Genomic DNA, 25,158 nt, shown 5'->3' on the forward strand with positions numbered 1-25,158 from the left:
AAAGAGTCCATTTAGCCTGAGCCCAAATGACCTTAGAATGCCATTTTGTGACATCCGTCAGTATAAATCTCACCAAACTAGGACACAAGAAGAGGGTGAGTTTTGGGGAGGAGCCATCCACTTAGAGAAGCTGCCGGCCTCTTCAGCCTGCAGGGATGAGGCAATGGATCTTGGACCTGTACCAATAGCTCCTCTCTTGACAGTTGTCTATGAGCAGACTCTTGAAGTACTTGCTTTTCTAGACTGCCATAACAATGTTGCTGCAAAGTTCATGTTTGCATTGTTTTTTTCAATTCATTGTGACCTTCTGGGATGGAGTTTTCTGTCAGCTAAACCTACTTTCCACTGTTCAAGCAGCTTGAAGGATATAACTGATAACTGGCAAGAACTATGCCCATGCCAAGGAGCTTTCCATTGGCAGAGAGATGGTGAAGGCAGAATTGCCACCTCCCATGGCATCCTATTTAGTGTAATGGATAGGAAGGAAAGTTCACAGCAGTGGTGCTGAAACAGTGCATGGAGTCAGCTGATAAAAATAAACTGGAGCTGCTGCTTGGGAACTGTTTAACCAGCAACAGAAAGCAAAAATGAAAAGCTGTAAACACCTCACTGCACCTGAGTAAAGCTCAGATGTAGCTAAAACTCTGCTCCCGCTGTCCCTGTTTAATTTGGTTAGCTCATACCACACTGCTTGTGAATGGTTCATATTTTTAATCCGAGTTCCTTCACCCCTACCTTAAAATGTTCTGTAAATGTGGAAGAGAATGTAAAAGATACAAAATAATGCAAGAATTGGGAGCAATCGGAACAATTACTGACAAAACGATGTCCCTTCCATAAATATAGCATTATGACTATTGACAAGAACAACAAGAAAACTTACTGTGTTCAAGATTCTGACTTCCATTCAGGCGAGAAATTGATGCCCTTTAAAAGCAGTCATTCATAACACTGGGGAAAATTCTCACTATGCCGACCATGCAGCAGCTGGTGGGATGCTCAAATGTCAGGCTTTCTCTGTGAGGACACGAAATTATTGAAGAGTAAATATGTTAAAAGTAAAATAGAGTTTAGGAGGGTTTTGTGGCATGGGAGATTTACACTTCCTAAAGTTGTCCTGAAAACAATGTTGTTCTTTCCATTTAAATTCTGTCCCTGGCAATTAAGAGCTATGAAGTGGTTGACAAAGCATTTGTTACTGATGAATATACATGAACAAGAAAGGATAAATACACTACCTTACTTGGAAAGTCATATAAAAGCTGTGTATAGACTCTTTCTTGTCTTATTAGTTGCCATCTCAGTAAGATGGTTGTAATGGTACAGAACTCTCTTACAATGGTATAGAGTGTCTTTATTGTTTGTCTGTCAATGAGAGATTCTTATTTCCCTTCTTCCAAGAAAGTTTCTTATTTATTACTACATATTATACATTACTACAATTTGTTTTGCAAAGACAAATACAGAATAGGGAATTAAAAATATTAGAAGATGCACATACAGACCACTAAATACAGCTGGATGTTGATCATGAGTCTATTTTCTGCACTGGTTTCTGGACTTCGTATGTTAAATTCCAATCAGAATCTCCTGCATGTGTTTCAAATCCTGTCAAATTAAACAATTTCACACCTTTCTGGAGGCTAATCTTTAGCTAATATAAAATTTATATTTGATACAAGTGGATCAAATAATGTCACATATTTTGTTTGTTGCTCAGATGTGATAATTGTTAATATCTTCAGCTAGTATTTTCCATTAACATGTATTAGATTACATCAGTTCACTTCATCTTGTGGACCAAGGAGATTAAAAACATTGCAGGGGCAAATGAACCCTCTTTGAGCCTCATTTCTTAAGCTTTCACGAAGGGTAAATTGTAGTGGTGATGTAACCATAAAAAAATCCCCATTTGTTTGCTGAGCATTTTAAGTGAAATCTGCCTTAATGCTTTTGGTTATACAGCTAATTATTAACAGCCCTGGAATCTAAAAACCTCTGCCCATCCACTAAGGAGCTAAGTAACATTTAGTGCTAGAAAAATGGCGTCCACAGGTCACCCTGCATGCTTCTGTCCTACCGTAAAAAGTCATCTTGAACGTGAAGACTGAAGACTTCATGATCATTCTGCCCTTACCCTTTGTGCTAAAGCTGCCAGCAAAAGATGTTAATGATGATGAGTTTGAAATACAAACACTCATCCAATAGAAGTGAGTGAAACTGTGAACAGATTTGCAAGATCCACTGGGAAGAAAAAAAATCCCCATGAAATGGAAACCACTTTCTGATTCAGAGCCAGACTGCAAGGAATTAGTCTAATTTGCAATGGTTATTAGCTCTATAGTAGGCTTTTCTCTGGCCCAGGAAAGGCTTACTGGAACTACATCCAGCACACAGACAGTGAGCAAAATACTTCTAGCCCGTCCTCATAAATTTGTCTAAAAAGCACAAAGCACTGGGTACTCGCATTCAAACTCTGATTCTCACCACTCGCGCAAGAACGCTTTGAGGACCATCCCAGGTTTATTAATAATGTACTGCACAAAGTACAAATAATGAACTGTACAAAGAATAGCTACATGATGCACAGTGGGGAAGGACTCATCTTGGTGTGATAGGGATTTTTGCTGGCTAAGCACACTCACCAGTTCTGTGTCTCTGCTGTGAAGTCAAGAAGCAGGATCCAGCGGAAGAACTTTCTGTAAGTACACTCCAATGATAATCATAGAGAAGCACTTTGCAGAGGGGCTTCGCCAGCTCTCAGGCACCCAAGAAGCATCTGCATCACCAAGGATAGCAATTTTTCTTGCGGAGTGGGCTTCACGTACTGCAGTGTACCCCACGGCACTACGACAGCACCTAGGAAGCACTGCAGCAGCGGTACAGACCCAGGGTGAGTGCAGGCAAGAAAACTCTGGCAGCCCTGTGAATGCTTACACCTGTGGTTCACTTAGTGATTTAGATCAGTCATTGACTGAAAATGCATATATTTTAATGGAAATGAAAATAAAACCCCAAACCTTAAAACCTGCTGTATTGATATGTTAAAAGGTTTTTAAAGGACTGCGTGTTTAATTTATTTTCATTTCTATGGTGAGGAGACTGCTAATCTGTACTTAGTATATTGCATCTGATAAATTTTATGAGTTTGACTGTATGAGGGTTGATTTCTTTGTCAAAGAAGGTATCAATTAAGTGCAAGCCTCTATGCTTTCTACTTCAGGGACGCAGAGTGCTATTTAATTGGCTCATGTAGATTGCTTGCTGATTTTTGATACTTTAATAAAACCCTTTGGCATTGCTGTGGTTTTCCATTTCCTTACAATTAAGCAGAAAGCAAGTCCTTAATACAAATGCAGAACTTCATTAAACTTACAAATATATGCAATAAAAAAACTCCAGAGCAGTGCAGCCTAACCTGCTGATTGCTAACAAGGTATAAAACTGCTTTTTTTAAATTATCAAACAATGCTTAACCTAGGAAAAAAAAAAAAAAGGGAAAAAAAAGTTAATTAAAACTAAAGCACAGCTTGTAAATAATATTTTAAAACTTCCTGCAGGCAAACTGAATGGCAGTGATCTCTATTTTCTTCCCTACACCTACCTTTTCTCTTCTGCACCGTGTGGAGCCGTACCAGAGCTGAACAAGTGGGGAGTATTTGCCCTGTTCCTCCTACAGTTACTCGAGCTGTGCACGCCCTAAAATATGTGAATGTAGCCAGTAAATCCCACGTTTGGCTACTTGCTTGCTCCCTACCTGATGGATTACCGATAAGATACGGCACTTTCCCCGACTGCTCATATTTCGAAACTTTGTGAGGAACCCAGAGCTGGGGAAAACCAATCCACCCGCAATAGCTGATGTTTCACGATGTTGTACGGACAGAAAGACCACGGCAAAACCTCAGCCTGAGGTAGAAATTAACTGCATTTTGTTGCGCCTTTCAGCTGGAGAAAGCTATATGGGTCCATCTGGGCCGTTCGGGTCAGGCCATTTTCGGGGCCCCGGCGGATTAAGCGGAGAGGCCCCGCTCTGCGCCGTCACGGTGGAGGCCTGCCGCCCCGCCGCGCGGTCGGAGGACGGGACAGCCGCCTGCCCCTTCGAGAGCTTGTCAACGCTCCGTGGGCCTGCAGGGCCCCACCATTTAAATGTAAATCCTGATCAGCCAGAGAGGAGGAAGGGACTGAGCGGTCTGTTTGCACGTGGCCACGGGCACGTTTTGTGAGCGTTGAAGTCGGTGCTGATAAAGACACCGGTCTCTCGCCTGTGTCGATCGGCGTTGTGCTGTGTGTATATTTGTGTCTTCAAAGTACGTGCCCAGCCTTGGTACAGCCTGGGCCTGGAATTGGGACCAGCGGCAGCCATGTCTGGCAGACTGGGAGGAGAAGCCCTCTGTGTCTTAAAGTCCTCAGGATCTAGCTTCCCCTAACATCACTAGAAGCTCAGCTTCAAAATACAAGTTCTTCTGGAGGCCGGTTTTTCATAATATGCCAATGGGACATTGCGATAAGGAGAAACTTGGCACTGTCAGGAATCACTTCAGCATAGAATCACAGAATCATTTAGGTTGGAAAAGACCTTCTAGATCATCAAGTCCAACCATCAACCATGCCCACTAAACCATGTCCTGAAGTGCCTCGTCTACTCGCTTTTTGAATACCTCCAGGGATGGTGACTCAATCACTTCCCTGGGCAGCCTATTCCAATGTCTGACAACCCTCTCAGTAAAAATTTTTTTCCTAATATCCAACCTAAATCTCCCTTGCCCCAACTTAAGGGCATTTACTCTCGTCCTCTCTCCAGCCACCTGACAGAAGAGACCAGCACCCACCTCACTACAACCCCCTTCTGTGAGCCACCCTAAGAGGAGTTCCCAACCCACAGGCAAGCCATCTTGTACCAGCTAGTCTGCGCGTGGCCAGAAGTGTTCTCCGCTGACGGCGAGGCTGCTCATCCGTCCCTGTGGTGGTTGGCTCACAGCGAGGAACACGGATGTGACTAGGAGTCCGTCCAGTTCTGCCGGTGATATGAGGACACCTTCCCTTCCTCACAGAAGAAAAAGCAGTTCAGTCTAGTTTTGGTACAACCCCAAAGCATCTGTAGTCAATGAAAGGTCTATTGCAAAGGAAATATGATTCCTCTATTAAAAAAAAAAAAACAAAACAAAAGCAGAGAAGAGCACAGCACAGAGACCAATTTCAAAAAAGCAGGGTTGCGTTATTAGCATAATATTGATGAGAGCGCAGGACCGCATGGCACTGCCGCTCCCCGGCCACATGGTGCGGACCACAGAGACCACCGCACCTACTCCCGCGCCGACCCCTGAAAAGTAAATCAGCTCACGCTGCCGGGCAGATTACTGCTCGTGCTCACACTAGCTCATTGCGAGCTGGCTCAGGCTTCTCTGCAGTCTGCTGCGTGGATGCCCCAAATTGCACACAGATCAGCAGACTCTGCAATATTAAACAACTCAGCTCACGCTCTTAGGCATTCACGCAGCATTTTTTGTTGTAACTGTGAATGAAGCATGTTGAAATTCTAAGCCTACAAGCACCAATATTTCAACCAAACTCATTTGTGCACTTAGTGGTTGATCCACAGCCCACTAGAGACAATGGGAAGACTGCCATTAACTTCACATCGGGCTCATAAAAAATGAGGCAGATAGATAACTCCCATTAATGTTAATGAGAGTCATGTATATAAATCACCTAACCGCTGATGGAAAAAGAAACCTTCTTCTGTTCTGCTTTTTACACTGCTTCCACAGTCTGTGATATTCATCCTCCTCCAACAGCACTGTGAAGACAAAAGGTTTTTCAACAGCCACGTCTTTCTAATGATTTTGCTTTCTGTCAACACAAGTCAAGCTTCATGTAGACAGAATACGTTTAATCATACAGTCATGAAACAATTACGTTCCAACATGGTAATGAACAGACATAAAATTACAGCAAAATTATTTCCTAGAAGGCAAATCATTATTATTTCTCAATTATTGTTGAGAAAGCAGAGTAACAACACTTGGTTTTCTTTTCACTTCACTTAAAAAAAAAAAAAAAGAGAAAATATTTTCCTAAATTTGCATTTTAACTAACAAAGATAACTATTTCCCTTTCTTTACCCCGCTGCCCCCCCAAAAGGTGGGGTTTTCACTTCCTTCTATGATTGCTTCATGTTGCCCTTACATCAGACAAAATCCCTCGCCCTACAATGAAGACGTACACAGGCATACGTATGCAGAATTACAGAGTGGTGTACAACAGGTCCTATTTGCTTCAGCTTACCTTTCCTCTTTACACAGCAGGTATGTCCTCATAGGCAAGACAATATTAAACCACTTAGTGTATCACTAATTTTGGTGTAGTATATTAGTCCCTAGCAGGCTTTTGTATAGTTTAAAACTTTCCTAACACTCATTTCTACACACACACAAAAAAAGAGCTTTCAGATGTTCAGTATTTTCTAACTCTATTATTTGTATAAATACTTATGTAAAAATTTTAAAATAAATAGAAAATAATTCTCTCTTCTTTAACTAGAAGGTAAAAATATAATATACCATTAACCTCACTAATACTTAAATTTAAGAGGAGTTTTAATAGCATTCCACAGGCTGCATTTTCCTGTACATTTCAATAACGATGGATGGTCAAGACACAATGCAGAAAAAATGAGCTACTGTTAACGACTTGTCACCAGCTGTAGACATTAGGATTCTAGAAAGCATTGCAAATGGATTTTTAGATTTCAAGACTAGACTGTAGCTGCTGTGCTCCACCAGGTTTAGTCTTTCTTTGGCTGCTTATCCTTAACTCCTTAATGTGGCACATTAATTATAGCCCCTCGTATGTTCCATTCTTTCAGGTCCCTGTGTCTAGAAATGTTGCCACTCAAATAGCAAAGTGCAAGCTTTCCATCATTCTAATAGTTAAATAATGGCAAGGCTATGCAATTGAAACAGCATGAAAGGTCACCTTGACAATACTCTGACTGGTAAAACGTAGCTTAAGGCATCACAGTTCTTTATTATGAATGAGTCAACTGAGTTTGACTATTCAGGATATTTTAATAATTTCCAAGTTTGACACAAAGTAAGAAATGCCATTTTGGAATTTCTGCAGATGATCAAATACATCAAATGTAAAGACAGTATTTACAAAGCATGTTTTTGACTACATTGAACAACAGCAAAGAGGGGACAGGTAGGAGTTTGAGCCAATTATAAGTTTTTGGAACAGCTGGCACAGGTAGTCAGTATGAAATTTAAACCTGAACAGAAGTCCATAAGATGCTTAAGTCACAAGCAAGGTTCTCAGAAAGCTCTATTTTCAGGATTTAAGGAGCACAGGCATGGAGCAGAGACCTTGAACCCAGGCTTTGAGAGGAAACGTTTTACACCAAATACCTTTCGTAAATTGCCTTTGGTATGTGTTTTATGGCAGGACTAAGAGCAGGACTGAATTTCACATATTTCTCTGCTGGAGGTGGGACCAGGACCATATAACTCCCACAGTTATACAGCAATAGGATATCTGGTGAAACTGTAAAGGACATCCAAATTTTTGTCACCTGCATTTTGTTCTTACCCAAGCCCTTGATGTTTCATACGCCCTTTCATCTAGGTGTCCAAATTAACTGCAGCTTAATTTTCCAAATTGTTTAGCTAGACTGCTTAACACCAGATTTACACAGAGAATAACTTCATTAAAGACAGTGGAGCTAACCAAGGCACAAACTGCCTTGTAGTTCCTTTTGTGTTTCCTTTCAGAACTGACAATTGCACAAATTGATTAGTTTAATGTCCTTGTGTTATATACTTTAACAAAATGTGAGGTAAGATCCAAGCTATATGGACTGGGGCAGTAAACACATCATTAGCGAAAGTCCAGTCAGCACTTTAGCTCCCAGTCTTATGGTATATCTATATTTCCTTCCAAAAACATAAAAATGGGGAAAATACTTCCTACTTTCCTTATCCATTAGGAACACTAGGTAAAGCCCTGAATTTCAGATGTCGGAGATACTTCATTGCACACTTCAATACTTAAGGATTCATCTTTCAAGTAACTTTTAATCTTTTATAGTAATATTGCTACTGTATAACCAAATTTGAATCAAAGCAGAGGGCTGGAAATTCTGAATGACAGAACACAATCTTACACACAGGAGCTATAACTTCTTTCACTGAGCAAGGTCTAGCTGTTTGCCTGAGAGTAATTAAATCAGTATATCTTCAAGGCTCTTTTACTACTTTGTCATCTAGTTTCTAATGCTGGTACTGACTGAATGGAAAAACCACAACATGCTAAGGAAAGCCTTACAACCCAAAGAGCATTTTCCTGCAGTGACTAAAAAGTCAGTAACTGATGACACTATTTTAAAAGGTGCCAGAGAGGCCAATACAGATACAGCACAAATGAATAAATTGTAATAGGATGAACAAATAAGAAGCTGCAAAATACATCTTTAAGTGCATTGTTCAGACTGGTGCAAAATAATACATTTTAAACTTTCACCTAATAATAAACATTTAACCTGTAGCAGTCAGAAAAAAACCATATACAACAATCAGGGTTGTCAGTATAAGACAAAAGCTTGCATGGTAATGCATGTTTTGCTTCCTGCTGTGGCTTGTCAGAGCAACTATTCTGCTCCGAAAGGTGCAGGGCAAGTGGCGCAGCTGCCAGCAGCACACTGCGCAACTGTCTTGGAAGAGTCTAGTAACACAGTCCAATTTCCGTAGTAACGGAGGAGGATCGGGGCTGAATTTCTGGAGGCCCTTTCTCAAGACATGACACCAACTCTTGGCTTTAGACAGGGCTATTTGCCAGCAAATACACACGCAGCTCTACCGCAAATGCTACCTAAACAGCCATTTGTGTCTCCGTTTAGAAAGGCAATGACCTAGATGGAAACATCCTGTGGCCATATCTGACATTTTTAAGGCCTGTAGAGCCACACTGTAAGAGATGTCCACACTGCTTCTCTCTGTCTTTCCAATATTCGTTTAGGTATGACATTTGATTCAGCTCCATGCAATAAGACATACCCTGTCAGAATTGTTTCTTTATCAACAATGGTATCTGCAGAAGTGTTTCTCTAGGCGGTAGGCCATATTTCACCAGCCACTTGAGAAACGTCGTGGTGTTCCCAGACATCAGTCTATCCACCTCCCAACTGCCCATTAGGTGACTTCTGCCAGTGCCCACCTCCACCACTGGGACTCTTTATAGTACCCCAAATGCTCCCTGTTGAAACCAGCTTCATGGGCAGTATTGAGTAAAAAATAAGAGACAAAACTTACCATAAAAAAGGAGAGAGTCAGAAGTGTAATTAAAAAAGTGTCACAAACATCAGCGTATAATATTTTGAAGTCAGGTATGATTAGCTTGGTTTTGCTTTATTTAACTATAAGAAACGATAAAGGATTAATTATTAATATTCAGTAGTCATTAAAAGAGCTCTGCACTGGATATGATCCCCATACATCAGCTGAGCTGAATGAAAGAAACTTTATTGCCTTTTTCTGTGAAACACAAACAAGGTATTCATAAAAGTTGTTTTGTTGACACTGAAATCACAAACCCAAAGGTCTGATCCTGCCAACAGATTTGTATGGGTGGAACTTTGACTTCCTATTAGTGAAAAGATCTTACACAGCTAGAGTTTTAACTAAATATTTGGAAAAACAATGTAGGAAATACAGAGTTGACCCCAAATTAGTGGCAAAATTCCCACTGGCATTCCCTAAATCCAGGCTTTAACCCGTCATCTGTAAGCGTCTTTGAATGCACTGAGGCAACAGCTCCATAAATGTCGATTTCCTTATGAACTGGGAAGAAAGAGTTTGAACTTTCTCCACTAAGTTTGCCTGTGCACAGAGGTCTTTTATAATATAAATTTAAATACACAATCTGTTTTACAATGTTTTCCATCATCGCTCCTCTCCATATGTTCTCCCACTAGGAATCTAATGAGTTCTACATATGAGGGATGACAAGGGAATATGCCTGAGAAATAATTCCAGCAATTACGGCATATGGAGGCATTGTTTTTGAGTCGCTTTTGCCATGAACATTAGGCAGAGCATCTGGGACCAAATTCTGTCTACCTGCCCATGGACATTAGCAAAATCATCATCTTCCATTTGTAAATTCTGCTGAGGTAATCTGCCATACAGAGAGGACCATTTCATCAGCTTTATGATCAGAGAGCATATTGAAACACAGACCATTCATAGTTAGGAAAAAATGCTTCTGTTCAGACAGAACAGTTTAAGCTGGAAACCATTTTAAGATAAAATGAGAGAGACACATCATCCCTCTCTTTCTCTTTTCTCCAAGAACTACAAAGAGCCTGTGTTCCGTTCCAGGCCACTATTTATTAAAAAACTTTTCTGATCACTACTGAAGTTTCGTAGGAACTGACTGGATCCCAGGAAAAGAGAAAATTACCAAAGAAAAGCAAAAAGAACAACAACAGAGACTCAAACTCTAAATCAGTAACAGGAAGGATTATATTCTCTACACCCAAGTATTGGCAAGGCATCCAGAATTAACCATAAAGAGAGAAACAAACTAAAAAACCTCCCTTATATGGAGACACAGCGTCTAAAACAACTAGCATACATTTTGCAAGTTCTGGGTATCAGATCTAAATACTAAGACATAAGGCTGGAGAATTCAGTTTCAGTTTTTGTCATGTTTGTTACGACAGTAAGGAAAAAAGAGATCAAGAGATTCAACTAATAGGCTGATATGGGGTAAACTTGCAATTCCACCTATTCATAATATTCAGGCAAAATGCCTCAGCAATGCAAGTAACCTAAGTATTTTTACATGTTGTTTTCCCAGCTGTGCAGTTAAAGCAGTGAAAGCAAAGCCATAAATCCCAAACTACAGGGTCTTTAGGTTACCTCAATCTTATAAGGAAAAAAAAGAATGGCCCTGCTGTTACAGAGGATCTAAAAAAAATTTTACAGTTGTGAATATAAACATAATTTAAAGAGCTAATATAGAACTTTTACAGTTATGGTTACAGATGGGCAATAATATTTCTATTACACAAACTATTTCTTGAACTTAGTTGGGCAATAAACTGGTTTTCAGAACTGAAAACCAGATATATTTCAAGTCTTTCAGTCACGGCCAATATTGATGTGATTAGCGATATTTAATCAAGAAAATCCGTTATCAAGGAATTACTGGATTTCACTTCCCGTTGCCACACAGAATTACCTCTGCAGTAGCTAGGAGGGATTGAAAATAGAGGGAAGGTTCTTTAACCATTAACCTGAATAGGGACAGGCATGTGAACTTTAATGAACTTGCCCATTCAGAGTTTTCTGAGCAAAATGCTGAACACACTCACCTGCAGCTGAAGACCTTACCCAAACCCCACTGAAATCACCGCAGCACCTTGCCATGTCTGCGGTCTGGCTTTGGAGCAAATCCCAGAGACACAAGCGATGGAGCCTTCCACCACTCTAGAGAACAAGCCTGAGGACCTGCTGTCACCACCACAGCCCCAGCTTCGGGATGCCCACTGTACCCCAGTGCTCCCTCCCATGCAGGATCCACATCCCCAGAACCTACATCTTGTGGTGATGAAACCACACCACAATGGTTTTGCCTAGGCTGGCATCCCACTAACAGCAGTCAGAGAAAGGAGAACAGTCATTCCCTTCCTTACGCAATCGTCTCCAGCTGTCCCCGTCAGTGGTCCTCCTGCCAGATGGTCTTAAGTTAGTTTTGGATTAAGAGATGTTGGCAACACTTGTCATCACCTGTCAAAACAAAGTTGTGGGAAATTCAGCCTTTTCATACACTACCTCTTGTAATCACTGCATAAGTAGTGCAGATGAATACAGGAGATGCAAAACAACAGCCACGGAAGACATTTTTGCGAAAATATTTGCAATGACTGACTGTAAAGTGGTATCAGAAACATACATAACCTCTTACAGAAACAAGATCAAAAAAGTAATTTGGAAATCTTTTCTCATTCCATAAAAGAATAAACAGAAATGTTTCTCAGGGTACAAACTGCGTTATAAAGACTAACAAAGTGATTAGGCAATTCTTATTATTCAATTTAATACCCCTGAAACCATGAGAAATCATTTAATGCCAGCAGATTGTCCAGGTGTGACATGTTCGATAGAGAGCTGTCTAACTATTGGCAAAAAGAAACTAGAGATTAAGGCAACACTTCTCCTACAAACCAAAACCGTGCTCTTTTTCCTTGCCAGTATCTTGGTTAACAACAGACACGTAAAATTCAAGGCATGAAGGAGGCGGCAGTAAATCAACAGAAAAGGATGCCAATCACATCTTTCTATTTTGTTGTTATAGACATCCATGCATTACCTGGAAACTATAAAAGCCAGCTGTACAATTATAATGAGCAAAAAACCCCTGCATATATTTTAAGGAAACCTAACAAAATAACATGCTTTATAGTAGATTTTTAGTTTCAAAACAAATCAATCTGATGCACTCTGCCTCCAGTTTTAAAGCATGTATGTTCTACATGAAACAGAGCTGCAAATGGCTTGGTGAAGTACTGAAATGCTACATCGGTAACGTTCTTGAGCAGAGCTGGAGGAGCCAAGATTTAAAAGATAAGAAGATAAATAGGAAGATTTAAAGGATATAGGAAAAATAGGTGGATTTAAAGGTAGTAACAAATATCTGCAGCACTGCTTCAAAGGTTAGCACTTACTTATGACCAATAAGCCAGATACAACCAAGAAATACTCTAGAATGTTTTTTAAGCTCTATTTTAGATTTATTAGACCTGATTCGGATTTTTTTTCATTAAGACTCCTATCAGGATTTGCTTTATGTTTTGTTGAACTGATCCAATACATTTCATTTTGAAAGTTTTGAACATAGCAGTGAGTTTTCTTCCCCTGTCGATGCACTGCCACATAGAACCGCAGAATAGGAACCCATCTTCTCAAGCAGTACAGAGTTCTTGACGCTTATTGAATTCAAAGGGTAACATGGATTTCCCTTTGATCATAATGCCTGATCATCTTTGTAATCAGACAAAGCTGGGTATATCAAATAATCTGGGAAGTAGTAGATAAGGAATAAAGGAGTAATTGAAGCAGGATTCATCTTCACGTGCCTACAACATGAATGCCCATAGCTGAGCTAGTCACCCGTACTCCATTTTCAAAGGCAGTGCTAAAACCGCCACTACGGACAGCTAACTACGGTTCCCAGCTTGCTTTGAGATGCACAAGCCGACTTCACTGTTGTACTGGCTTTTTTTTTTTCTTTTAAACACTTCAAAAAATTAACCCGAAACATTACCTTTTCAGGAATTTCTATCATGCTTTGTTGCTGCTGAAAAGGTCTAAATGAGAATTTTTCAGGACTCCCATTTTGTGGGGAAAAAACCCCAACCAACCAACCAAAAAAAACCCCAAACTCAAACCATGTTTTTTTCTGTCTGGCCTGAAAACTACAGTACGCTCACCAGAATTTCCCATGACAATGCTAGAACAGTTGTGCTAGATATCAGTTTCCTTTGGAAAAGTACCTTTCGAAGTGGCAGGAGATATTCCGAGCTCTACTGAAGAAATACAAAATTAATATAACCCTTGAGATTCCTACCCACTGAAAAAAATTATTTTGTTCCATGTGTACACAGAATAGATCTCCAAAGCACACATCCATACAGGGAACTCAATTTTATATTACAATTTTATTCACTTGCTATGAATATTCACAACATTAATCTACAGCAGATAATCTATTCAGTATATTTGAAAATCCATTTATTTTCACTTATTGATATGCATGTGTTACACTTGTATATAATACAGTATTTTCAGTGTTGGTTTAAGAACAAAGAAACAAGGAAACCAAATACTGAGAAGCAAGATGTAGATTTTTGACCAAAGAGAGGCCATATTCAGATTTTACAAACCAGTACATTTACACTTTGCACTGTCCCAAACAACCTCTTGAAGATGCTACCTTCTGTCCTGCACCTGTTAGCACAATTCCATACAATATTAATCCACCCTAAAATACTGAGATATCTAGTTGCTGCTACAAACAGTTTATCCTAATTAAATTTTCATCAGAAAAGAATATCTTTCCCTGCCAACATTTTTTATTTCTCAGCAGAATGATAGAATATACTTCTCAGTTTCATTCCCAACAGTCATTTATTTTATTTAAGCTCTCCTGTGCAATAATACAGCAGAGGTAATGAAATGGTTTTGGAACAGCAGGGGCTACTGTGACAGGCAGAGCACTCCAGGGTGTTCATCCATCATGGAACTTAATATATAACTACCTAGCCACGTCAATGGCTTGTAATGATAAAATCATTTCCCTCTTTTTCTGGGGGTCTGGTAACCACACAGGACTTTTAAATAAGCTTGGACCTATATATTTTGGACTACCATTAAGCGTGTGTGGTTTTCATTTCAATGCACCAAAGCACACAGCCAGAACTCCCTCACCCTCTCCAGTCAGCATGCTTATGCAGTGTCACTAAAAGGCATTGCCAAATTTCTGTTGTATCAATATTACAGATGGTACAATGTACATTAAATGGAGTATAAAATTATACATTCTGTAATAACTTAGAAAAAAGCTCGTAGATGCTTAAGGCCTTTAAATATTGAGGATTTTTTTCATGTAACAGCACATCACAAAGTTCAAAAATTGCTACTGAAACAAAAAATGAAAAAGTAAATGTGATTTTGGCAAGGATCAGATCTGAATTGGATGACTGCAAGCAAGCAAAATACCCACAAACTGTAAATCTGGGAGGGCACTAGGACTTTTTTTCCTTGATAGCAAACAGACTGAGCAGACATCTACATAAGCATCCAACAGTACTTAGGTTCAAGCAAGAGATTTTATTTTTTAATAAAAAGACAAAAATTCTGAATGATTACCATCCAATTTCATAATTGCAAAACTCATTTACATCCCTGCCTACCTTTATAAAAAGGGACGATATACTGTCATTGCTTACCATGAATTTCAATGAATTAAAGGTTGGGGAAGTAAAGTACGTATCAGGAACACCCATCTCCTTCAAAATAAATGGAAATGTATATCTTAAAGGTATAAAATGCCTTATAATGGAAGTGGTAATTGAGTTTTGACCACTACTTTTTTAACTGCCAAAGAGCTGCAGTAGCTGGTTAGCCTTAGGGAAACATGTCAACCTGACTATACATTCTAATATGACTGATGTATTCAGATAACTATTACTTGTCAACAATAATTATTAACAATGGATATATATTTCCATTCCTATAACAAAAGCAACTTCAAGATGTTGAAATATGTACCTTTGAGAGCTCCAAGATTAGAATACAAATAAAAATGTCTAAAACTGCGCCATGCCAGAGGACAATTTCTGCAACAGAAATTTAATTAAAGCAGTGTGCAGTCCCACCAGCAATCTGAATGGTGGACCAGGGATCATTTTAGAGAGAAGGAACCAATACATTTTGGAGTTTGACTTCATCAAGATGAAAAGCCGCTGGTCTGGAATGGAGAATCCAAAGATTGCTTCTTTTCTGCACCTTTTGAATATCAACTCTTGTGATTACAGCTGCAAATTCCTCAGCAAGGGCAATTTTAAAAGTGTACACAGTTCAATCAGTTGAAATCTTTGTGACACAGAAGTTCAGAATAACTTTCCAGTAGTTTTGATCTCAAGGCTGTTGCTGATTACAAGCCAGGTTCTCATTGAAACAATTGATTCTGAAGGATACACCCCAGCAGTATAAAATTTCACTTCAAGGATTGCCTGGAGGAATTAAATTCCTATGTGTTGTATTTAATGTTATCAGCCTTGAGACTGACTTGATTTGTCTTTAGCTATCGGGTTACCTGTAAAGAAAAAGAAAATCAGAAATTCAAAACTGCACACAGAGAATCTGCTTCCGAAGTACTGGAAACTGAGACTGAAATATAAGATAGCTGTCCAGCAAAGCTATTTCAATTGTTTTTAAATAAGTGAATAATTCCCAATGGTATTAGATGGGATTGCTCCCCAACTTAAATTGTGTGTTTACGTGCTTTGTTGGAATTGGACTTGACAAGGAGAAATTGAAATGTGACCATGCTTAAAAATATAATAAAAAAATCTGAAGGTCACAAATTACCAACCCACAAATGTCAAAAGCATTGTTTTCAAGGAAAAATTCTGTATTCTGTTCACCCTTTTCAATGTTAGAACTTCTGTATGGTAACAACTATGCTTTTAAAATGTTAGCCATTGAGTATAACAGTGATTGATACTGGAGATGTATTCTTCTGTTCTTTGCATGCTACTTTAAAATACAATCATAGAATCAAAGAATCATAGAATTATTTAGGTTGGGAAAGGCAACGTCCTGTTAGGGGCTAAATGCATCTTAGCAAGCAATCATCACTTAGTGGAGAAATGGGACAAAAATCATGCGTACATAAACAGAAGAGAGATATGTCCTGTTATTCACAAGGTATAAAATAACTACCAAGGAGTTCACTTAGAGTAGTTTCACCCAGTCTAACATGAAACAAGAGTGGAACAGAAGGACCACAGAGAAAGAGTGGGAGACAAAGCATTTCACAGTAATTGGACTTTCCCTGTGTCTGGTTTGGATTTTAAACATTAAAAGGAAAAAAAAATATCATATCAAAGAAGCATAACTTTGAGGAATATTTCTGCTGTGTCAGTGGATACAATTAATGATCATGTAGCATTTTAATATCAAATTGTGTCAGGGGACGACATCCCAACTCTTGCGGAACAACCCATTGGAACAGTCACAATAACACTTTATGACATCAAGGGGCGTATGCTTTTCATTTTGATCACAGAGAGAAGGGTCATGCTCCTTAATGATGAAACATTCTTTTGCCCTCAGCAAAACTGCATACAACTCTCATCAGCTCTGCAGAGCACAAACGTAGAGCAGAATATTAAAAGGACTTTTCAAGGAGTTCATTACTTCAGTTTGCCTTCTTCACCAAGATGTTTGTAGGAACTGCACTTAAGAAGGCAATAATAAAATTGTGCTTTGTGACTTTTATGATACATGGGTTTATTTATTACACGGCTCTTGTTTTGTTTTGTTATTGCTGTTGGAAACAGCCTCATGTGGCCCCTTCTATAGTGGAAGATTGCCTGAAAAAATAATGAAGAATTAATTTAAAAGTCAGGCAACATATTTCTATGCCCTGCACCAAAGCTCAAAAGGCTGACACAGCGTCTTATTGTTATTTATTTTTTGCTTTATTGTAACAAACTGGAATTCTACTCATGGACCCAGGTGCCACTAAGCTACATAATGTAAAACACACATCTTCTGATCCTATCTGCAGGTGCATTTTTATTACCTTAACTGGAGATATAGATAGGTAGATAGATAAACTGTGATAAATCAACTGATGCAAAGCACACTGAAGACAGATCAAAGGACGTGAGACTTCCAAAGAGGCCATGTAGACGCAGGGTCAAAGCTTCTTACTTTTCCAAACAACAGAGCAGACCGAAACCAAAGCAGACTCAGAGGACGGTTTCCTCGGAGGCACAACTGGACAGGCCCAGTCACTGGAACCCAGCTGAATCCTCTCTTCTGCCTACGTACCCACAGAGCAGACCTTTGCTATTAAAAAGAGAGGGTGCCAGCTGACTTCTGAGAGACCAAGGTGACCGTGACCCAGCAACGCGCCCTTGCCGGGTAGAAGGCTCACGGTACCCTGGGCTCCTCAGACAAAGTATTGTCAGCAGGTCGAAGGAGGGCATCCTTCGCCTCTGCTCCGTACTGGGGGGGCCACACCTGCAGTAGCGTGTCCAGTCTGGGGCTCCCCAGTACGAGACAGACACAGAGCTACTGGAGAGAGTACAGAAAAAGGCCACTAAGGCAAATAAGGGACTGGAGCGTGTTCGTATGGGGACAGGCGGAGAGAGCTGGGACCGTTCAGCCTAGAGAAGAGGAGGGGCGGGGGGACATAATCAATGTGTACAAATACCTGAAAGGGGGGGGGAAGGCAAAGAGGACAGAGCCAGGCTCCTTTCAAGTGGTGGCCGGTGACAGGACAAGGGGCGATGGGCACAAACTGAAACACAGGAGGTTCCCTCTCAGGAAACACTTTTTTACTGAGGGTGATTGGCACAGGTTGCCCAGGGACGTTGTGGAGTCTCCATCCTTGGAGATACTCAAATGGGATCTGGTCCTGGGCAACCGGCACTGAGCAGGGGTGGTTGGACTTCCAGAGGTCCCTTCCAACCTCAACCATTCTGTGATTTATTATTTCTATTATATCCAGCTTTGCCAATGCATGGGCTAAAGTGATAAACTGCAACTAGTGAGAAGTTTCACACATATGTGACTGCTCAGTTACGCGGCTGTTTGGAAGTGCAAATATGTTACCTTCAGTCACAAAGAAACTCAGTAAAATAATAATCTGCAGGCCTATCCGCTGCCCCTGCATCAAGCTCTACAACTGTGTGGTGAAAATATCCCTATAAAAGCAACATACACTGTTACATAGAATAAATAGGTGACATAAAGAAGAAAAAAATCATATAGCCATTCAAATCTCTGCTCTATAATAGGTTGCTAATCATATACAAAGGTCATTTTGTTTATACAGACTGCACAGGAAGTCAAGCTGCCTATTCCTAGATTGGAGTTTTTAACTGCTTTCCCTTCCCAGAATTTTTATTATTCCACCTGCCCTCTTTTTTTTTCTTTTTTTTTTTTTCCTTTTCTTTTTTTCTGTTAACTTCCAGGCCACACAATGCTACTCTGAGTAACACACATAGTGGTTCACATTTGCTTCTGTGTGAGAAGGTAATATTTGTTATGTGCAAGCTCAGACCAGACATTAACATTAATGGAAGTTATATATCCATTCACATTAGGGAGAGAATAGACGTCTCAGATGCTAAAGGCAGTTTCATAAAGAAGCAATGAAATTTTAGCTAATATCTAGTGACGGTATTCCCAGAAATGCTTAATTCTGGATATAGTAAAAGCTATTTGGTTTTAGTGGCTGGGAAGCAAGGTATTGTGCCAAAGGTCTTTATAGGAAAACGGGGACTGATAGCAGTATGTGTCTGATCTTTAAAACCCTAAGAGAACAGTAACACGCTGAATGGGTGCACACCAAAATCTAATCAATTTTTCAATTAATAATTAATATGTATGGAAAATTAACTTTGCTGGTGTTTAACAATACAAATGAAAAAAAGGACATAAAACCTTTAGCATCCTAGGTGTTGATCTGAATTAATTTGTTCATTCTTGGAACATAATTACTCCCTTTATGCTAATATATTTTTTCATGTGGTTGTTATATCACAAATACAATGCATTAGACTCTCTTCACTTTCTTGTACTAAATGTGCAATTAAAATATAATTACTCTGCAGTTGCAGACTTTTTAATTTAAATTAGTGAGTGGCTGCTGTAAATTGGCTGTAATTGTATATGAACTAACTTGTTTTATTTTAAAACAACAATATATAATTAAATGCAACTGAGGCTTTCTACATTTCTTCTGCTCACTAATGTTCAAACCAGATTCGGTCTTTGGGTAGAACATTTTTGCCAGGGTAACCCAGAATGGACCAGAGACGAAAAGACCTCAGAGGCAGAGCATTAGAAAAGCTGGGAGCTCAAGAGTTTTTCCTGACAGCTTCCATTCCAGTGCTGCTGACAATGGGTGAAAAATGTCCTCACTTGTGAATCCCCCAGCTGATGAATACAGCTGATAATACCCTCTACTCTGTAAGAATAGATTCCCAATAAAAATCCAACCTGATACTTTTACTCAAGCCTTCCTTCTGCTTTAGAAGAGGAAGGGAGGAAAATCAAGACTACAGGATGTAAAGAATGGCGGACTGAATATTCCCTGAATAGTAAAGCACTTTTCCTTACTTTCATGCACCTAAGCATCAAAGTTACAGGATCACAATTAGGTATAGTACAAATCTTCTGTTTCTTCAGAGAAACAAATGTGTCACTAAATATTTGCTAACTACAAAATAGTTTATACATGCAAATGAGGCATATAATTAATTATTATTTAATAATGTTAGAAGAAAATAGATAATATTAGATAATAGATAATATATAGATAATTCAGTACATCGTAAATTGATACAAGTGTGTGCTGGAACATTTCATAACACAACTTTGTACGCTACTATTTTTTTTACTGGCAGCTCTTTCAATTTTTTTCTATGTTTATGACAAACCACGCACAAAATCCGTATTAAAAACAGACTCTTGAGTTTGCAAAGTCAAGCACTTGAAAGTTAGCAACCTGCCTTTCTACAGGTGCCCTTGCAGCTCCAATTCTATCTCTTTTCCATTGTGCACAGTAAACAACAGAATTTACTGGGGGAGGAGTGTCGGAGGGAAGCCTATCCCACTGTTGTCAGGACTATGTATCAATGCAAATGCAGAAAGGGGAAAATTTTCAAGCCAGTGTTTCTTCCCTCCACGGATGATTCAGCAGTATGATGGACCCTCTGTTCCAGGTTTTTGCCAAAGAATATAAATAAACACAAGAAACAGAAAAAACATAATGCTGGGGGTTTTCTGTTTAATTAGAACTGTTCCATCAACTGTATATGATAATGTGTGTGGTCATAGCCTGAGTGTCGTCTGAGCATACTCAAGAATCATCAAGCGATCTTTTTTTTTCCCCCTGAGATATGTAAGACAGGGAAGAAAAAGGAAATATTTTTTTTAAAGCAGTTAATAGCTTACCCTGAGCTAAGTGAGACAAAGAAAAGCCATCTTGGCACCCCTAGCATTCTCCTGTAAAATATTAAAGGCCTGTGGGAAACAAAAAAGGTGTGGGGATTTCTAGCACAAATAAAAAGGGTCTCATCACTACATTTAATGGCCAACATATGATAAGGTAAATATAGGGGATGTCACAAGAATCCATTAAATAAATGCTTGAAGAAAAAGGCCTAAGAAATGGCTTGAAGAAATGGCTAGCTATAGATTGTCCTCCAAAACATTGAGATAAGACAGAGATCTCGTACCAAGACAGCCCTTATTTGTATGCAGTACATTTCCATCCATTTTGTGTCCTTATTTTTATATTCTTTCTTATACTGTATGTAAACAGACAAAAAAAAAAAAAAAAAAAAAAAAAAAAGGTCAACAAAGTGATTCTTTAGCAAGCATTTCCTAATAAGGAATGGACTATATCAGTCATATTTTTCCGTGACATAAAAACCTTTGTTTTGGTAGTGACAACCTAATACGAATATTACAATGCAGAAACAGAAGGGCCCATACAACCAGAAACAAACATCTGCCAATGCATTTTTTTCCACTTATGCCCTCTGCGAATGAGGTCAAGGATGGAAATGAATCTTTTGAACAGATGGAAGCACGCTATTTCCTGGAACTTCAAAATCCATACAATGTGCTTGCTGTGCACTATCATCCATACATGGCTTACAAAAGCAAATGACAGTTTGCATTGCCACTTGTACATGTTTATTCACTGAAACAGTTCAACTTGTAAGCTTGGAAGGTGCTTCTGACCTAATGCTACTACCTTGTACCAGTGATACTCAAAAGTACTTTGCAGACATTAACAAAGGACAGGCTCACAATTTCCTCACAGTTTGAGAATCCTGTAACTTATTTTCTAAAGAAGTGAGGAACAAGGACAAAGAGCTGGACAAAAAGAGCTGTAACAGCTGTAACAGGACCTTTTTGCAATAGGGCTCCTATATGTATATGCGCTTAAGAGTAGACAGGTGTGGTTCTGCGTGTTTATGCTAGATAACTAAGTTTCTGGGGGTGTGGAACCATTTCAAAATCTGAGAAATGTTAAGGTGATTCAACCATATTTCAAGGGTACGCTTCATAAAATAACTGCAGCAGAGAACTGTGAGTTAGGAAACAGGCCCTTGTTGCAGTATCACAGACCGCTACTTGATTTGGGCTAATGACGAAAGGCAAAATTTGAGTCATTTGTGAGCAGTTTGGAAAACAGATATTTAATGATAACTATAGGGATTCATTTATCTTCAGAGAAGGTTACATATTTATAGACATTTTTGCAAGTCTTCAAATGTTTCATTCCTGCTCATAAAACTTTGGCCCTACACAACTTTTAATATCAGACTCAACAGCTTTAAATTTTTCCCTTATTTTAGGCACTGCAGCATGAAAAGTGTTAGTCTAAACATGTTCCCAAGCCTGTAATGGAGCAATTTAGAATTCTAGATCCTTAGGTCTGTCCTTAGGCAAACATCTCTAGCTCATTTTATTAATTAAACAGAACATTTCCCAGTACACTCAAATGGCTCAAAAGTTTCCCACATCTTTGATAACCACCAGACTCTAAAGCTTTTAATTCTTTCATACTTTTATTGCACCGTGACTAATCAGAATTGCATTTGTGATAATTCTTGTGCTTAGGACCTTCCATTAGAAAGAAACAAACATGCTGAAAACTCATTTCACACAATGCCATTTGAAGTATAATTCTGTATTTCTTGTTTTCCCACTGCTCTTAATGATTTCAGCAGGAGATTTTTGGTGTTAAAGTGAAGACCTAGACAATCAGTGTTAAAAATGGTAATTAAAACTAAATGACTCTGCAAACCTTTCACATATAAATTGAACTTTCCACTTGCTCCAAATAATCTTAAAGTTAGGACTAGAAAACTAGGTAAAGGGAATTTACTTCAGAGCATGGCATATGTTCCTGAAAATGGCAGAGTTCTTCATCTGAAACATGGTTTTAAGATTAAACAGAAAACATCTACCATATTTTAGGAATATAGTGGAAATACCCCTTTCCCAATTTTTCTGAATTTTAAGTAATCCAGCATGGGATGCTGAGCTTTCACTACAAAGTGACACCTAACTGAATGTACCAAGACATCCTTCCTTTCTAAGTGCTGTTCTCTTCTCCAGAGCATCTGTTGCTTTCCCATGATAGTGAGTAAATTAAGTTCATCAACTGGGTCTACCTCATGAAGGAGAGTGAGTGAAGAAAGATGTTTTAAGGCTCCCAGAAGCATCTGACTGACACACTGAGGCTGCTTAGGAGCGCAATGCAGAGTCTGTGCAACCACCCTTCTGAAGCTCTGCCCAGATAAGCCATGATTCCTGGGCATCCGCAGCAAACTAAGCAACTACAATGAGGATTAAGGTACAACAATTCCTGTTAATACTGTGTAAACCTGTATTTGTACACACCTGCTGCTCTGTGAGTAATAAACCAGGGCTGGAACACATTTTCTGGAGTGGTTTGACTCTTTATTCCTCAACGAACGTTCTGGCCCTTCCTTAGAGTCCGACCAAGACTAGAATTCATCACAACTAGTGCTCCAACGTGGAGCCAGAATATTTTGTGTGTGTGGAAAAATCAAAAATTGTCATCAGGCACAGCAGAAACCTCCTTTCTCTACTTCTCCATTCGGACTTGAGGAGTTTTACACGTTTGCCTAAGAAACAAACACATGTCAAGTACTACACTGTTATGGAATTAGTTACAGAAAACAAAACTGGGATAGACGGAATTTTCTTAAACTTACAAGGAAAAGTACAAAATGACAGGAAAAAACATATTTCAGAATCAGAGCAACTTCTCTCAGCAAAAGAGCATGGTCTCAAAAAAAAACCCCCAAGCAATAACAGTAACCCCAAAGGAAAAAGTTTAAACATACTCAAATTCAAACTCACTGGTTTGTCACTAAAAAGCAATAGAAACTGACAGATAACACTCATTTTTGCAAGTATATCAGCAATCTTTAACTATGATAAAAAAGTAATTGAAAAGTTCTTTGAAAAAAAGTCCATGGATAGACCTGTGGTACAGAAAAGAGCCATGAAGTCAGAATACAAGTCCTTCTAAATGAAAGATTTCAGTGTGTTCTTCCCATACATGTTTAAAGTAAAAAAAAAAACAACCAAACAAACAAAAAAACAAACCAAACCAAAAAACCCAAACCAAACCAAAAAAACTTGAAAGTTTAAAGTTTGGAAAATGTGAGCATTCTGAGGAGAACTCTACTTACAGTCATTTCTATGGTTAGTAGATTACAGGAAACACCATAAAATAACAGATGACATTTCAAAAGACAACGTTCAATTCAGACAGCTAGTTCCTTATCTAGATATTTGAGGTAGGTTTTGGACCTGCTGATAATGATTGCGTCTGAAAAGGGTTGCACAGCACCTCAAAAGATCACCTAAATTTCTTTAAATAATGCTTAGAAAAAGATTATTATTTTACTTTTTTTTCATGCTTTTTAAGTGTCATTCTGCAGATCATTAGAAACATACATTACAAGATTAAACTCATAATTTCAATAACATTGCTTTAATAAAATCTCTACACATTTAAATACTATGAAACAAATTAATATGGCTCTGTATTCAGATTTCCTTGAGCGTGATAGTTTACAAAATAAACTTAATTGATACAACTCACTGGGACAATTATCATAGTGTATATCTGATGAAGACATATGAGTTATGCCAAGGCTAAATCTAAGTCATTAGTCTTTTGAACGTACTTCATTATTATTCTCTTCCAAAAGGTAATGCCACTACAATGCACATACCTAAACTTTCTCAATGTTTCTGTAACTCAGCAGAGAAATTAAGTTTATGGTAGAATTGTTTTAACTTCACAAATTTTTTCATTTACAGACAACAGGTTTGTATTAAAATAAGACTTAAACATAAACCTTATTTTACTTTCTGTAACAGATAACAACTGTAGCAATTCAGACAAGGATATATCCTCTTGAGGTTTTTGTGGTGATCACAACTCCACAGTGGGACTGCAGCATGGCGGCATAAAAGACTGCAAGACAATTAATTAAATAACTGTAATTTTCTTCTCTTTTACACCACTTATTCCATCTAGCCATCTCAAGTGGGAGATAAAAACAACCTCCTTCCTTTTTACAGATGAGGAAACTGAAGCATAATAAAGAGTCATGCTACCCTTCCAACTGAAAGAAAGTAAATGGAGAAGGTGGGATGGAAACAGAGTCCTTCTGTCTTTGGCTTTATCTGACCTCACTTACCTAAAGAAAACAGTACTGTTGTTCTTGGTTGGAAGGGAAAACAAGCAGTTTCCTGTGCTTAATATTCTAAAAATGAAAAAAAACACCAAAAA

The 25,158-nt window shown here is 38.8% G+C and overlaps 1 protein-coding gene across 2 annotated transcripts in view; it reads right to left on the reverse strand.

The window, feature by feature from the left end:
* Positions 1-13,760: 13,760 nt before the first annotated feature.
* Positions 13,761-25,158, reverse strand: part of TAFA2 (TAFA chemokine like family member 2) — a 193,407-nt gene continuing 182,009 nt past the window's right edge. The window contains exons 5-6 of one of the 2 annotated variants that reach the window (XR_007507649.1): positions 23,226-23,473; positions 13,761-15,879 (exon numbers count right to left, since the gene is read on the reverse strand). Coding sequence is in view for 1 of the 2 variants with exons in the window: in XM_049813861.1 (XP_049669818.1) it covers positions 15,868-15,879 (12 nt within the window). In the remaining variant the exon portion in view is untranslated. The remainder of the gene's footprint in view (positions 15,880-23,225; positions 23,474-25,158) is intronic. The other variant, XM_049813861.1, reaches the window with a different exon arrangement.

Source organism: Accipiter gentilis, chromosome 11 (assembly GCF_929443795.1).
Source record: "Accipiter gentilis chromosome 11, bAccGen1.1, whole genome shotgun sequence".
Taxonomy (NCBI): domain Eukaryota; kingdom Metazoa; phylum Chordata; class Aves; order Accipitriformes; family Accipitridae; genus Astur; species Astur gentilis.